This window comes from Calonectris borealis, chromosome W, assembly GCF_964195595.1.
Source record: "Calonectris borealis chromosome W, bCalBor7.hap1.2, whole genome shotgun sequence".
NCBI classification, from domain to species: Eukaryota; Metazoa; Chordata; class Aves; order Procellariiformes; family Procellariidae; genus Calonectris; species Calonectris borealis.
In genome coordinates, this window is record NC_134351.1 from 31,757,199 (window position 1) to 31,772,785 (window position 15,587).

General features: G+C 42.4%; 1 protein-coding gene across 1 annotated transcript in view; it reads right to left on the reverse strand.

Annotated features, from left to right (window-relative positions):
• The window catches only part of LOC142075097 (ras GTPase-activating protein 1-like), a 112,763-nt gene extending 97,548 nt beyond the window's left edge, over window positions 1-15,215 (reverse strand). Inside the window, exon 1 of the mRNA XM_075136115.1 lies at window positions 14,730-15,215. Within this exon, the coding sequence (XP_074992216.1) occupies window positions 14,730-15,202 (473 nt within the window). The 5' untranslated portion in view covers window positions 15,203-15,215. The remainder of the gene's footprint in view (window positions 1-14,729) is intronic.
• Between the last annotated feature and the right edge of the window lie 372 nt (window positions 15,216-15,587).

A 15,587-nucleotide genomic window follows, 5' to 3' on the forward strand; every position in this document is an offset into this window, starting at 1 on the left:
CTAACAGATGAATTCATGCTATTGGGATATGAGGAAACTGAAATTAGCACTAGCACCTTTCCACAATAAGTACTGCGATAGATGAGATAATAGGAAAGAACAGAAATTATTCAGTTTGACTTATTGTCACAAGAAATCTTGCTTATAACTTCATATTCCTGACCTTTCAACAACTGATACCATGCCACATAGCTAACAGAATTCACAGAAGAAATACTTATTATTTTCTTTCACACAGGACTTCTGTTGCTTAATTACATTTATGTATTTATAAAATATACAAAAACATATTCTAATTCTAAATACTTTATCTTGATGCTTAACTATAAAACACTTGCGAAGCACACAAAACCCAAATGAAAGGGGAAATTGAAATTCAAACAATTATGGCATTCTGTTGTCGACAAGTTTGACTAGCTCACAGGTCCTTCCACATGCCACATTGAACAGACAGAGGAAAGAATTATTTAAAAAAAGAGACCCATGATTTCTCAGTTTTCTCTGATCTCACAGGACTATGTAATACGAAAGTTACACGATAATTTTCACATGCATCAGTACTTAGAAGCTGTCACATAACTTATCACCCAGGACATTTCTTCTGCTATATCTTACAATACCACATAGTAAATATACATCATCATAGAAAACAGATTAATAAAGAAAGCAAACTGATTAAAATCACATTGGAGTATTTTGCTCCATGTTGTAAAATCTGCTGTTAAAATTTGGAACAAGGAAATGTTTTCAATAATCAATTATGAATACATAGCTTGGCACACAAGAACTTGTAGTCTTGGTCTTGTGAACAGAAGAAATGAAACCTTTTGAAATGCTGTAAGACTGGTTTGTTTTTTAACTCCTTGTCAGTTTTCCCTTCCGGCTTCACCTCCCAAAATAGACAGAGAAGGAGGTTCTCTTCATCTTCCACTAGGTCTTCCCTTGCTGTCATTAAAAGATGACCATATTTCGTTCTCTGAATAGCTAGATTTCCTCTTCTGTGAAGGAACTGATATTTCAACCCGATATTGTAAAATTAAACTCAAGGTTAAAACACATATTTGGGAAAATAAATGTTATCTACATCACAAAGAACTGAAAGAGTAAAGAGATGAAACTTCTTCCCTTCGTTTTAAATTTTTCTTTGAAGAGAAACAAGGTAGGCCAAATAGAACCCACGCAAACCTTTCAACTTCTACAGTGGATGGATGCATGTGCAAGATAATAAAACAAAAGAGTTCAAACTAACCTGAAGCTAAAAAGGAGGGGGGGGGGGGGGGGGAGGAGGGACCAAAAAAGCCAAGCAATTGTCCTTTATCCAGCATACATGAAATTAAGAGCGTTTCACACTCTTCTAGGAAAGTGGGGTTTTTAATCCTTTTTTGATCCCTATACGTTTTTCTAAGTGGAGGTACAAAGCAAATATAAGCCTAATAAAGAATAAGTCTACTTTTCTCAGTTACCTGTTCTAAAACCCCTTTGAAACAGTATGTAGAAAAATAGAACACTGCTGCATTTCAAGATTAGGAACCAGGCAACTAAAATGGAAAGTCACTCTCATAGACATTCCTCAGTATACCAGCTGTGCCAAGCCATTAACTGTGGGACTTGTACACATTACCAATACCAGCCATTAAAATACTTTCAGAACATACACAAACTATGGACTTACACAAAACAGATGAACCAAAAACCTCAATAAATCTTAATAAAAAGAGTAAACAAGGATAAAAGGTGAAATAAGTGTACATTCAAAAGGTAATACATTTTAATAACTTTATTCAAGCAAGGTTCTAAAAGTTTCAAGTACTGTAAGGACAAACAGCGTAATAAGCTTTAAAATAGACAGAGATGTGACAACAGCATAAGATCAAGCTTTGCAACTCAAAAGATTTCTTCCAATCCTACCCGATATATATATAATTTTTACTAAAAAGAACATTGATTGCCTTTTGAAAAAAAAAAAAAGCGCCACCAATAAATAGGTGAAATTTAGCTAAATAGGCTCTTGAAGCAGCTTACATTTTCTTGCTGAAAGCTCAGCTTAGGAAATGAATTCTGGAACTCATTAAAGTTCTTAGCAAGAAGTATCTCATTTTTACATGCTTCATTCTTGTGCCCTCGGGTCAAAGATATGCCTTTTTCTGTTTAAACTAGGAGTAATGCTCCTATGGAAACAATATTAACACCTGTCGTGGTTTAACCTGGCAGGCAGCCAAATACCACGCAGCCGCTCACTCACTCCCCCCACCCCCCCAGTGGGACGGGGAGAGAATCGGAAGGGTAAGAGTGAGAAAAACTCGTGGGTTGAGATAAAGACAGTTTAATAGAACAGGGGAAAAAAAAGGAAAAATAATAATGATAATGATAAAATATACAAAATGAGTGATGCACAATGCAATTGCTCATCACCCGCGCTGACCGATAACCAAGTAGCAATCGGTACTTCCTGGATCACGCCTACCCTTCATATACTGAGCATGATGTCACATGGTACGGAATACCCCATTAGCCAGCTGGGCTGGCTGTCCTGATTGTGTTCCCTCCCACCTTGTGTACCTAGCTCAGTCAGTAGGCACAGGAGCTGTCCTTGGACTAGGAGGGCACTTAGCAACAACTGAAAACATCAGTGTGTTATCAACATTCTCCTCATGCTAAATCCAAAACACAGCACTAGGAAGAAATTTAACCCTATCCCAGCCGGAACCAGGACAACACCGTTGTGCAAGTCACCAGATTTTGGTTTGCAATAGTTAAGAATTTCTAAAGTGTTATTTGTCTTGTCTGCCATTAATTTCATTAAAAGTACCAATGTTTCCTTGACTTTCTCCTTGCACTTCATCTTCTACCTCCAGCCTTCTTGGACTTTCTCCTCATCCTTTTACTATTCTACCCACTCAGTCAGCTTTGCTCATTGGAAGCAACACTGGTGTTCCAAGGGACTGAAATATAGAGTCCCTGCCTCTACTAGTGCTGAACCTTACTTCATACCAATCTTTGTTTTCACCTCCCAGTCAGCAGCGCAGCTCTGGATTAGAGCCCAAACTAACCAAGCACAGGTTGTTTTTTTTTTTTATTTTGTGCTCCACTCTCACCTAATCTTTGATGCTAGAATGCCTCACTAGTGAGGTACATCTCATCAGTGAAGAGCTGCTGCTCTAATGAGAAAACTCTGAAATTTAGAGCTTTATACGCTAAAATCCAAGATAGAAACAATGCCTAAATCGATAGATTTCCAATGCTTCACACATGCAATAGGAACAGGTGGGAATTGCCTATAGAGTACAATCCATATGCACACTGAATCCAATAGTGTGATGTAAAAGAACTGCATGTAGAACTAAGAAAAGAACTAAGTGTGTTTAAAAGAACAAATAGGATGCAAACTATCCAACTCATAATGCTTGTTTTGAATGACTTGCAACCTCACGATTCTATTAATTGTGTGTGTGTATGGGTATAAATAAAACATTGTTTCTAGACTTGAATATAGAATAAGATGATTACTACAGAGGTTTATTTGTTACATTCTGCTTTTGGAAAGATAAAGACATTTCTGTAGCATCCCTTAGATTGCCAAGGAGTAGAAAGAATAACAAAAAATACCCTCTCTCCACAGATGCTCAGGAAGTACAGAAATCTTTGTAAGAAGAAAGGGTGTAGAAATCTGGCTGTAGTTTGAACAAGACAATGCAAGCCATTCCTTAATCTTCTGGACTAAGCAAATATTCAAGCTCGGATCTTGCAAAGTCTCCAATGTTATTTATTCTACTAACAGATGGATGTATGGAAAAGGAATTGACTGATTTATGATTCCTCTTAAATTGCACCAAACTTTCTATATATAAATGTTATCTATAAAATAACCAAACAAAACCCAATGAGTAAGCCACAGACAGAATATCCTTTTGGGGGAGGATACTACATATGGGGGAACGTGTATATACATATGCATAATTTTACAGAAAAAACAGGTAGACTTAATTTTTTTATTTATTTATAGAAAAACCGCTTATACAAACTACACAGAATCACCATAGACTCCCAAGCTGATTATCAAATGTTAGCTAAATCTAAACGCATCATTAACCTCAGTTTCTGGAAACTATCCCAGAAAAATAAAGCAACGTACTCTGCATGGGGAAGTTCATAAGAGAAACCCTTTTCCAAATATCTATAAGTAGGTATTAACAAGAGAAAATCATATACCCACCCCTGCTGAGCCAATGACAGGATTCCTTAACAGCAAACTAAGATTTTAAATATTTCCATATAGTTACATACTCAACTTCTTCAAATACAATTACATATAGCTAAAATACCTTAACATTAACATACATATTCCAACCTGAGGAAACTTTATACTTATATAAACTCAAATCCCACTTAAGGATGAACAAGTATTACAATTTCAGTGTTAACAAAATGAAACAACCAACCTTTAATTAAAAAAAATTGTTTCTATGTGAAATTGGTCCCAAGAAGTTGTTGAAAATATAAAGTTGAACATTAAGATGAGAATGACTTTTTTTAGAACCCGATCATTGCAAGAATCAGACTTCTAACTAACTTATCAGAACACTGAGTGCCCTAGCAAGCTGGCTACACCTTTCCTCAAATGTTACCGCAGCTTACAAGTTTATTTAGCAACATTGGTTTCTACACATTAATAATTAATAGAAAGATAAATATTTAATCATTTTGTAATGTGTACCTTTTTAAAGTTAAGCAACACTGTTAGCTACCTTAGAAAGAATTAAAAAAAGTCAAGATGAATCCTTGAGCTTCTACAGAAGAAATTAGGAGGAAAGTTGTCTATACAGAAAATAATAAAATACTCTGTTTATCCACCTCAGCTTTTCTTGTACTTTTCTTCAAAGCCTTTGCTAATAGCTATTCCCACTGACATAATCCCAGACTACTTCAAGTAACAAGTTTCAGTAAGCAGGTCCCCTAATAACAGTCCTCAACTATAAACAGTATATTTATAAATATACAAAACATAATTTAAAGATAGACCCACACAAAAAAATTAACTTTTTTTCTATTCCAGAGTGATCAAGCAAACATTTTACATAAAAATTAAAAAATAATTAAGACTGCCTGAAAGTATATAAAACAGTAGAGGGAACTTGTCAAGAACCGGTAAACTTTTATTGGTGCCAACCATAATCTAGAGGAACACAGAATAATACAGAATAACACAGAATTCTTGTTTCATTGGGATACTTCTATGCAACACAAACACAATGTTGAAATAAGATGCCTTCTCCATCCTCTTACTGTGCCCACCAGCGAGATAAATACCAAGGGGTTTTTTGTTTGTTTTTTTTTTAAGGAAAAAGGAAGATATGGGGGAAAAAGAAAAACTACTGCAGGAATCCTAAGAATTTATGGCTGAAACAACAGATGTGGTCCTATGCTGAAGAGATCTATGCCCCCTAACAGCAAAATTAGTGTTCCTCCCCAGCCACAAAAAAAAAAAAAAAAAAAAAAAAAAAAAAGAGAGAGAGAGAGAATCATAGAATCGTTTAGGTTGGAAAAGACCTTTAAGATCATCGAGTCCAAAAGGAAGACAAAAAGTGAAGAAATACGGCATGATAGTATGCTTCTCAATAGGGTAGGCCAGTAGGTGAAGTGCATAAGTCCCGTGTTGAAGTTCTGGGAGACAATATACAACAAAATAAAAATTTGATAAAGTACAGGTTAAGAGTCTCTATTTTCACTGTTTAGATTAAATAACCTTCGACTGATGTTAACTAGAAGTACTGACTAAAAAAAAAACAAAAAACAACCACCAAAACCAAACAAAAGAAACCACACACCAGAAAATTCCTCTTCAAACTTTTTCCAGCATCAAATGTTGTTCCACTTTTGTTTTTCCGAATCTGAAGCTTCCATTTATATATGTATTTATGTTCAGTTTACTTACTGCTTCACTTCCAACATAAGGTTAAAGTACAACTTTGTTCTGCTGCTCCTAACCATTCTTTTAAAATAGCATTTCTGACACCATTCTGAAACCAGATTTACATACAATTCTATTCTGTAAGTACACAAATTATAAGATCTGGACAAATCAGCAAAATACCCAGCAACTTGAAGAAAAAAAATAAAATAAATAAGGTGTTTATCTTCCCTCTACAATTCGAGAACAGGCATTAGTAAAAGACACTCGTTAACTGAAGAAAAAAAGGTTACCTGCTAACCACATTAACTGTGAAACAGAAGAGAAACCTCATACACTAAAATCAAGTTACATCACAGCTACAGACAGCTAGAATTAGCCTCACGTCCACAGGGGGGAAAGGGGGGAGAGTTTAACCACCCCGATATCTGCTGGAGGAACAACACAGCAGGACATAAGCAATCCAGGAGGTTCCTGGAGAGCATCAATGACAGCTTCCTGACATGGGTGATAAAGGAGCCAACGAGGAAAGGTGCTCTGCTGGACCTCATACCCACAAACAAGGAAAGGCTCATTGGGGATGTGAAGGTCAAAGGCAGCCTTGGCTGCAGTGACCATGAGATGGCGGAGTTCGGGGGGGCAAAAAGCAAGATCACAACACTGGACTTCAGGAGAGCAGTCTTGGCCTCTTCAGGGATCTGCTTGGAAGAGTTCCATGGGATAAGGCCCTGGAGGGAAGCGGAGCCCAAGAAAGCTGGTTAATATTCAAGGATCACCTCCACCAAAGGCAACAAGAAGGGCTTCTATAAGTACACAAGTGGCAAAAGGAAGACTAGGGAAAACGTGGGCCCACTGCTGAATGGGGCGGGGGGCCTGGTGACACAGGACATGGAAAAAGGCTGAGGTACTGAATGCCGCCTTCGCCTCAGTCTTTACTGGCAAGACCGGCCTTCAGGAATCCCAGGTCCCAGGGGGAAAGGCTGGAGCAAGGAAGATGTACTGTTGGTGGAAGAAGATCAGGTCAGGGAATACTTAAGCAAACTGGACATACATAAGCTCACGGGCCCTGATGGGATGTGCCCACGAGTGCCAAGGGAGCTGGCTGATGCCGTTGCGAGGCCACTCTCGATAATATTTGAATGATCATGGCAATTGGAAGAGGTGCCCAAAGACTGGAAGAAAGCAAATGCCACCCCTATCTTCAAGAAAGAGGACCCAGGGAACTACAGGCCTGTCAGCCTCATCTCGAACCCTGGGGAAGGTGATGGAGCAGCTAATCCTGGAAACCACTTCCAGGCACGTGAAGGACAAGAAAAATCACCAGGAGTAGTCAGCATGGATTCACCAAGGGGAAGTCTTGCTTGACCAACCTGATAACCTTCTATGATGAAATGCCTGGCTTGGTAGACGAGGGGAGAGCAGCGGATATTGTCTACCTAGCCTTCAGGAAGACTTTTGACATCGTCTCTCATAAGATCCTCATAGAGAAGCTGCTGATGTACGGGCAGGATGAGCAAACAGTGAGGTGGACCGAAAACTGGCTGAACGGCCAGGCCCAGAGGGTGGCGGTCAGCGGCACAAAGTCTAGTTGGAGGCCAGTAACTAGCGGTGTACCCCAGGGGTCAATACCGGGTCCAGTCCTGTTTAACATCTTCATTAATGACCTGGATGATGGGGCAGAGCGTACCCTCAGCAAGTTTGCAGATGACACAAAACTGGGAGGAGCAGCTGATACGCCAGAGGGTCATGCTGCCATCCAGAGGGACCTCGACAGGCTGGAGAAATGGGCTGACAGGAACCTCATGCAGTTCAACAAGGGGAAGTGCAAAATCCTGCACCTGGGGAAGAATAACCCCAGGCACTAGTACACGTGCTAGGGGCTTACCAACTGGAAAGCAGCTTTGCAGAAAAGGACCTGGGGGTCCTGGTGGGACACCAAGTTGAACATGAGCCAGCAATGTGCCCTTGCCGCAAAGGCGGCTAACAGTATCCTGGGCTGCATTAGGAGGAGTGTTGCCAGCAGGTCGGGGGAGGCGATCCTTCCCCTCTACTCAGCACTGGTGAGGCCACACCTGGAGTCCTGTGTCCAGTTTTGGGCTCCCCAGTACAGGAGAGACACGGACATACTGGCGAGAGTCCAGGAAAGGGCCACAAAGATGATTAAGGGACTGGAGCATCTCTCCTATGAGGAAAGGCTGAGAGAGCTGGGACTGTTTAGCCAAGAGAAGGCTCAGGGGGGATCCCATCAACGTATATGAATACCTGAAGGGAGGGTGCAAAGACAACAGAGCCACGCTCTTTTCAGTCGTGCCCAGTGACAGGACAAGATGCAATGGGCACAAAGTGAAACACAGGAGGTTCTGTCTGAGCATAAGGAAACACTTTTTTTACTGTGAGGGTGACTGAGCACTGGACACAGGTTGCCCAGAGAGGTTGTAGAGTCCAAACATGCCAACAGTATTTCCCCTCAGTTTTCAATGCAACACAAATTTATTCTTTGGTACGGAGTATGGCCTTCAATAATTATTGTAAAACTATGCACTTTCAGAAAAACATTGTTTTCTTATTAGCTACTGAAATAAACAAATGCTGTAGAACTCTGGACTTGCTACCTCTGACAGACTCATCTGAAGAAACTATAACTTCACACTACATTGAGACAAAACATTTTTTACTTTCACTCAAACCATGTTTATTTAATATTTCTCTACCCAGCTCTCCATCTTCAACTGTTTTTTCTCACTAATATGTTGCCTCAACAAATACCAAGAGTGACTGTAAGAATACATCTACTGTGGGTAGGATTTTTGTTTTAACAAGACAGTATTTTGACAACCTATTTCACCTTGTAAGGTTAATATCTTTTGATTTCAACCGATTTCCATTTCAAACTGATAATCACTGCTTAAAGAAACACCACATGAAAATATGAATTGTGTTGGAATATACTGGAACTGCTTCTGCCATCTTAATGCAACGCTAAGATATATCTTGTCAACTTTAAGATTTTTATTCAAATACATAAACAACTAAACTATTTCACATCACTGGTTTACTACTAAATTAAGTATCATTCATTCATTAATTTTGTAGGCATTTCTGTAACACCGTTTCAGACTGCCATCAACCTCTGGCAGTGAGCTTTGCAGATGGGGTAGAGAGTGCAGAGAAAAAGACCAAAACACACACAGAATTGCCCACTCTATTCCCTAGCATCCTGTGCCTCCCACCTACCATTAAGCTACAGCGTAAACATGCTACTTCTATACTCAAATGAAAAAGCACACACTGAACAGACAATCATTAAGTCAGTCTCACTCAGGATTGTGGGGCTAGCATTGCCTTACACAGTATTTGCATGCCCCCTGCACACCAAGGACAGAACTGGAACAGAGGTAGGATGTGTGATGATTGGTTAACATGTCCAGATAGTGCTTCCGCAACTCAACAATTAAAGAGGACAGCCCGATCAGGGAATTCTGAATTCCCCGAGCCCGTCGGCTGGTCTGTGTCACTCATCCGAAGAAGCCATGCCCTGCTTCCTGCCACCCTGCCCGAGTACCATGGTTATGTAAGCCTTTGCACTTAGCCCAGTATTGGTAAATTATTGGATTTGCTGTTGTTTTCACCTGGATAATCGTACTACTGAATTACTGGATGTGTTGTCGTAAAAACACAGATAATTGTACTACTGATCTCTATTTATTACTGTACCTATATTTAGCAATAGCTTGTTTATCCCTAAAGCTGTTGGTCTGGCATCTGTTACTGTATCCTGAACCTATAACTTGGCGGTGCCACCTTAGGCCCTTACAAGGATCAAAGATAAAAATCAATCATACTTTGGGATTTTGAGTATTTTAATAAAAAGAATCTGTTACATATTGACAAACTCCTCCCACTGCTAGAAAATTAAAGAAAACACATTAAAATGTATTCCCATTTTCCTGAGGTACTTCGAAAAGAGAAGAGGAAGTTAAGCGTATTAGGTATTTGCTTATAATATTAAGGTGACAGATCTTTGTTCTGGTGTCCTGGTTTTGGCTGGGATAGGGTTAAATTTCTTCCTAGTGCTGTGTTTTGGATTTAGTAGAAGAAGAATGTTGATAACACACTGATGTTTTAGTTGTTGCTAAGTACCCTGTTAGTCAAGGACTTTTCAGCTTCCCATGCTCTGCCAGGTGCACAAGAAGCTGGGAGGGAGCATAGCCAGGACAGCTAACCCAACTGGCCAACGGGCTATGCCATACCATGTGACGTCATGCTCAGCATATAAATAGGAGGCGTGGTCCAGGAAGTAGTGATCATTGTTTTGGTATCGGTGGTGAGCAATTGCATTGTGCATCACTCACTCTGTATATTTTACCATTATTATTATCCCTTCCTTTTCTGTTCTATTAAACTGTCTTTATCTCAACCCACGAATTTTTACTTTTTTTTCCTCGATTCTCTCCCCCATCCCACTGCGGGGGGGGGGAGGGGGGGGGGGAAGAGAGCGAGTGGCTGTGTGGTGTTTGGCTGCCTGCCGGGTTAAACCACAACAGTCCTTTTTGGCACCTGGAAACCCCAGTCGCCCAGGAATCTTGGAGGTGATCACGGACTGGCCAGAAGGCAAAGATTTTGGAATATCCCCAGAGGAGGAGGTGACACGTTCTCAGGAGGCCCCACTGTATAATAAACTACCAGAAAAAGAAAAGCAATATGCCCTGTTCACTGATGGGTCCTGTTGCCTTGTGGGAAAACATCGGAGGTGGAAAGCTGCGGTATGGAATCCTATACGCCAAGTCGCAGAAACTGCTGAAGGAGAAGGTGAGTCGAGCCAGTTTGCAGAGGTGAAAGCCATCCAGCTGGCCTTGGACATTGCTGAACGAGAAAACTGGCCAGTGTTCTATCTCTATACTGACTCATGGATGGTGGCAAATGCCCTGTGGGGGTGGTTGCAGCAGTGGAAGCAGAACAACTGGCAGCGCAGAGGTAAACCCATCTGGGCCGCCGCATTGTGGCAAGATATTGCTGCCCGGGTAGAGATCCTGACTGTAAAAGTACGTCACGTAGATGCTCACGTACCCAAGAGTCGGGCCACTGAAGAACACCAAAACAACCAGCAGGTGGACCAGGCTGCTAAGATTGAAGTGGCTCAGGTGGATCTGGACTGGCAACATAAGGGTGAACTGTTTATAGCTTGGTGGGCCCGTGACACCTCGGGCCATCAAGGAAGAGATGCAACATATAGATGGGCTCGTGATCGAGGGGTGGACTTAACCATGGACGCTATTGCACAGGTTGTCCATGAATGCGAAACATGCGCTGCAATCAAGCAAGCCAAGCGAGTAAAGCCTCGCTGGTATCGGGGACGATGGTTGAAATACAAATATGGGAAGGCCTGGCAGATTGACTCACACTCCCACAAACCCGCCACGGCAAGCGCTATGTGCTCACCATAGTGGAAGCAACCACTGGATGGCTGGAAACATACCCTGTGCCTCATGCCACCGCCCGGAACACCATCCTGGGCCTTGAAAAGCAAGTCCTATGGCGACATGGCACCCCAGAAAGAATTGAGTCAGACAACGGGACTCATTTCCGAAACACCCTCATAGACACCTGGGCCAAAGAGCATGGCATTGAGTGGGTCTATCGCATCCCCTTCCATGCACCAGCCTCCGGGAAAATCGAACGATACAACGGGCTGCTAAAGACAACACTGAGGGCAACGGGTGGTGGGACTTTCAAGCATTGGGATACACATTTAGCAAAAGCCACCTGGCTAGTCAACACCAGGGGATCTGTCACTCGAGCTGGGCCTGCCCAATCCAAACCCTTACGTACTGTAGATGGGGATAAAGTCCCTGTCGTGCACATAAGAAATATGCTGGGGAAGACAGTCTGGGTTACTCCTGCCTCTGGCAAGGGAAAACCCATCCGTGGGATTGCTTTTGCTCAAGGACCTGGGTGCACTTGGTGGGTGATGCGAAAGGATGGGGAGGTCCGGTGTGTACCTCAAGGGGATTTGATTTTGGGTGAAAATAGCCAATGAACTGAATTTTATGATGTTAATTGCTGTATAATACTGTATGTCATCACTTCTATGGTGGCTATATGTCATATCAATGGTATTGCAGTAAAAATCACCCAGATTAATGAAGAATGAACTAACTCCGATGAAACCGAGCAAAGTGCAACGATGATAGAACCAGACGAGCGCAGCAATACTGGAAATCAGAACTGGCTTCAGCATGCAACAATCCAACACCACACACCATCTCTCTGGCCCTGAAAGACTGTTATGACAGATGGAGCCCAAAGTCTTGGACTAAATGAACTCAATGGACATCTTAGAGGGGTGGCCCATAGACTAAGGGAATGATATCTGTGTGTGTATATATCAAAAGACAAGAAAGGTGGTGGTGATTAATTGGAATCTATTGGAAAATGTGAGACCTAGGCATGACGTAGATGGTACAGAATAAGGGGTGGATACTGTCCTGGTTTCGGCAGGGATAGGGTTAAATTTCTTCCTAGTGCTGTGTTTTGGATTTAGTAGGAGAAGAATGTTGATAACACACTGATGTTTTCAGTTGCTGCTAAGTACCCTGCTAGTCAAGGACTTTTCAGCTTCCTGTGCTCTGCCAGGTACACAAGAAGCTGGGAGGGAGCATAGCCAGGACAGCTAACCCAACTGGCCAACGGGCTATGCCATACCATGTGACGTCATGCTCAGTATATAAATAGGAGGCGTGGTCCAGGAAGTAGCGATCGCTACTTGGTTATCGGTCAACACGGGTGGTGAGCAATTGCATTGTGCATCACTCACCTTGTATATTCTACCATTATTATTATCCCTTCCTTTTCTGTTCTATTAAACTGTCTTTATCTCAATCCACGAATTTTTACTTTTTTTTTTTCGATTCTCTCCCCCATCCTACTGCGGGGGCGGGGGGGGGGAGTGAGCAAGCAGCTGTGTGGTATTTGGCTGCCTGCCAGGTTAAACCACAACATCTAGTAATAAATCAAGAGTTCAATTCTATAAAAGCAGATGGTATGACTACAAGGAAAGGACACTTCCAAAATAAGACATCAGGACTGAAAGGATACAACTTACTATCAACATACGGCTAATTTAAATGACTGAACTGAGAATGGTAAAAAACTGACTTTGTATTAAAATAGATGCATAAAAGAGAAAAAGGTTTCTGATTATTTTTAATTAGCCAACAACTAACTTGTTTTTGTTTTTTTTTTGAAAAGTCACAGAAAGGATAGGTTACGAAGAAAAAACAGTTAAGTAGATGGAGGTATAAGTTTCTGAATCAATTTTAAAAAATCTATTTTACTGCCTAGATGTTTTTATATTAAAGTATCTGAAAGAGCAAATACTCAACTACACAGTTATGCTGGTCCTGCAAAGACTTCAATATCCCTTTTGTCTTAATAAGGTAAGTAGCCTCATCGACCAATACAGAAAATTAGGGCCTTCACATGCTTTTTGTCAGAAATTTTGTATCCTCTTTTATGAAAGTTAACCTTCATGCTATCATATGAGTTACAAGACAATACTCTGACAGCGAAATCCACTTACATTTGTGAAAGTAGTAACAATTACTTAGTACCAAATACATGATTATTCATGAAGAATTACCCCTCTTTCTAAAAATATTTAAAAAAAAAAACCAAACACCTACTTTCTGAGAAACATAATAACCAGTTCTAACAGAAAAAGCAGTGTGATCTTTCAGAGAGAAAACCAGAAGACCAGAATTCTGTATATCTCTCTGACTTAATACACAATATTGAAGAAGTAACTTCACCTTTATGTGCTTCTATTTCCCTCCTCAGCCTTTATCTAAACTGCCTGATTATATTGCTAGCTCTTTATGGAAGTGTACAACTTTAAGACTATTCAAACACTGTCTTCACAAAACAAAGTCTTATTCTTTATTAACTTCCACAAAAAGTCAAGAATTTAAAAGAGGAAAGGATTAGTAGAAAGCCTGTCAAGGTTAGAGAGATTAATTTTTTTTTTTTAAAAAAATCATTTAATATTACAGTTTACCTCCTCCTTACAACTGCAATGGCTTCTGAAATCTTGGAAATACCTGAAATAATGCAGAAGTTAACTCTCTGACACGGGAGTTATGAGAGAAGGTAAAAATGAACCCAAATTCAGATGGGTTTTCAGATGAACTTTGACCTATACCTTGAACATATCTGCCATCCTGTATCTTGAAACCCTGTTATCCTCTATACTTACTATAACTCCAGGAATAACATATTTCTAGACACCAACGTAAGCAATTTAAGCCTTTGAAACTGTTTCATTTTGGGGAGAATAAGGTACCTGCTTGAGGGCTGTTCCAATACAAGCCTTGCAACCTTTTTATGTAAACCTGCAGACTTCCTAGAGTTAGTTCATCGTTAAATCCAAAGGTTGTGTTTAGAGCACTCGCTAGTTACATGAACTCTATATAACATTATCTGATTTTTTTATTTCACAAAATATAAACACAGAACTGCTCTGCCTCTAGTGCAAGATTCTTTATATAACTAGCGCTGTAGGAATCCCGATTAACCTAATGGAAGGATAAGTATAATAAAAACCTTAATGAAGACTTGCAGTTTCTTTTTTCAACTGCCTCTTCTCCCCAAACATAACCTAATTAAAAACTTCTGCGACACTTCCACAGGAGTTTGACACACACTTTCCACTGAGAAAAGGTGGGGGCCCGACGCCGCGCTCCCCGCTGCGGCGCCCCCCCTCCCCACGGGGGAAGCGCCCAGGGGTGGCGAGCGCCCGGCAGGGCACGGAAGCGCTGCTACTCACTGGTTCGTGGGGGGAGCGTTGAGCGGGATGGCCACCTCCTCCTCTTCATACTCCGGCCCATCCAACGAGTCGCCTTCGTCCACGGTCCCCAGCCCCCCCGCCAAGGAAGGTGGCTGTGGCGGCGGCGGCAGCGGGGGAAAGGCGACAGTGCTGGGTTCGGGTGGGGGCAGCACCCCTCCAGACACCTCCGGCCCCTGGCCCTGGCCAGTTGCTGTCACGGCGCCACCGCCTCCAGACACCAGAGGGGCAGGCCCCGAGCCTAGCGCCAGGAGCCCCAGCGCCGAGCACAAAGCCGGACCGCCGGCGCCCGGGCTGGCTCCGCCAGAGGCCACCAGGAAGGGGCCCTGCGGCCCCAGCTCCTTGCCCCGGCATAAGGTGGGGTAGTGCTCCGACTCAGCTCCGCCAACGGCTCCCACCATCCCGGCGGAGGTAACCGAGCCGCCCTCCTCAGCCCCGGCCTCGGCCGCCATCATGTTGAGCCTCGCCCCCTCCTACCTCCCCCCCTGCCGACCGCCGCACGCCGGGGAGGTGGCGACGACTTCCCCTCCCCGCGCCTCCGCCTGCAGGGAGCAGAGCCGGGACGAGGGGAAGATTTGTCCAGCAGAGACGGGCTCCGAACAATAGCCGTCTGGGCGCCTAAAGCAACTCCAAAAGGCCCCAGCGCTGCTGCCTTGTCCCCCTGCGGCCGCGAGGGGAGCAACTCCTGCGGAGACACAGCTCCACGCTCTCACCCCACTCCCCCGAGAGCCAGCGAGGGCGCGCGACTGCATGGGCGGGGCAAAGAAGAAAAGAGGGAAGGAGCTAGCTAGCTAGCGACAGAGAAAAGAGCAGATTGGTGAGCTGCGCCTGCGCGTTTAG